The sequence below is a fragment of the Aplysia californica genome, unplaced genomic scaffold (assembly GCF_000002075.1).
Source record: "Aplysia californica isolate F4 #8 unplaced genomic scaffold, AplCal3.0 scaffold00002, whole genome shotgun sequence".
Classification (NCBI taxonomy): domain Eukaryota; kingdom Metazoa; phylum Mollusca; class Gastropoda; order Aplysiida; family Aplysiidae; genus Aplysia; species Aplysia californica.
The window spans coordinates 2,590,640-2,592,141 of record NW_004797272.1 but is presented as its reverse complement, the minus strand read 5'-3'; the positions used below and the strand labels follow the sequence as shown (position 1 = coordinate 2,592,141).

The 1,502-nt window shown below is 41.3% G+C and overlaps 1 protein-coding gene across 1 annotated transcript in view; it reads right to left on the bottom strand.

The window, feature by feature from the left end:
* The window catches only part of LOC101857842 (endoplasmic reticulum chaperone BiP-like), a gene marked incomplete in the record, with an annotated part of 13,250 nt that overhangs the window by 11,252 nt on the left and 496 nt on the right, over positions 1–1,502 (bottom strand). Inside the window, 1 exon segment of the mRNA XM_013089841.2 lies at positions 134–542. Coding sequence (XP_012945295.1) covers positions 134–339 — 206 coding nt within the window.

The window sequence follows — 1,502 nt, the reverse complement described above, 5'->3', positions numbered from 1 at the left end:
CAGAGAGACAGAGAGACAGAGAGACAGAGAGACAGAGAGACAGAGAGACAGAAACAGAGACAATCCGATCAATAAGGATGCGCATGTTTTTTTTCTTCATTTCTTCTTCTTCTTTAAAAAAAAAATCACTCACCACGAGTAAGTCGTTCCCAGGTCAATGCCAATGGTGGGGGCTGCCCCAGCCTCCTGTGTCTGACCATTGACCAGGAGCGGCAGGAAAGGGCAGGTGATCATCATCACCGCAAGGAACAGCTGTGCCCCCATAATGCTCTTGGACACCCGATTGCTCATCATGGTAGATCGTGGCCTCCGTGTGGATTGATGAAGTTTCAGTAACATAGCAGTAGGTTGCTGTGTGGGTTGCTAAGGTGAATCAGGACGTTGGAAACAAGTTTAACGTTCTTTTTTTAATGAAGAAGGCTCTCTGCAGTTGCAAAATGCAAGAAGATTTAATAGATCCACTGTATATCTATAGCTCCTGTCGTCCTGATTTTGTATTCACAGCTTTTCTATGTACCGAAGGTGATGAATGTGCTTACAATCTAAAAAAAAAAGGAAACGGAAAATGTTTTTATTCATCAAACATAATGATTTTAAAAGTTGTTGTAAAGTTTTTCTGAAAATACACTTGTCACACACACACACACACACACACACACACACACACACACACACACACACACACACACACACACACACAAACACGCACACACACATACACAAACATATGCACACACACACACGCTCGTGCGCGCACGCATGCATGGTCAGAGACAGACATTACTAAATAACACACAAGAATGCTTGAGTACAATTTCCTTGGTGGTCTGTTAGCCAAAGTATAGTGTATTTTACACAAATTATAATATTATGTGACAAAGTTGTGAAAAGCGGCGTATTTAGCGTAACGACAACGCTCTTTGCCATTGCATATGGTTTTCAATGCACTAGCGGCCCTTTAGACCTTTTGCAAAGGACTTGAGTTCACAGACTTCTTTTTTTTGAAATAGTGAGAATTGTGAATACAAGTAGTGCAAACGACAACAAACAAAATGAAATGCAAAACCATTAAAACAACAGCAACAGCAACTACAACTACAACAACAACAACAACAAAACCAACAACAGCAAAAACGTGTATACGGAAGTTTACATATCAATCATAACTTTTTCTTATACTGTTGTTTAGAAAAGCGTGATCCCTCACACTAAAGGCCATTTACGAGCTGTACAACAAGGGAAATAGTTGACTGTCGAGCTTATAGAAAAGAGGAAGGAGATGATGAAGCATGAGGCCAGGGACAGAAGCACACGAAAGCAAATATCACACTTTCAGTTTCAGCTAGCTTTTTTGGTATTTTTCTTGGCCCTAGATAGGCCTTACAGCTTTAAAAATGTAACCTTTGCACACAGCCAAATCGCCACAGTTTTGTATTACTCAGTTGTAGTAGTTACGACCCCCCACCCTTCCTCCTCCTCCTCCTCCTCCTCCTCCTCCTCCT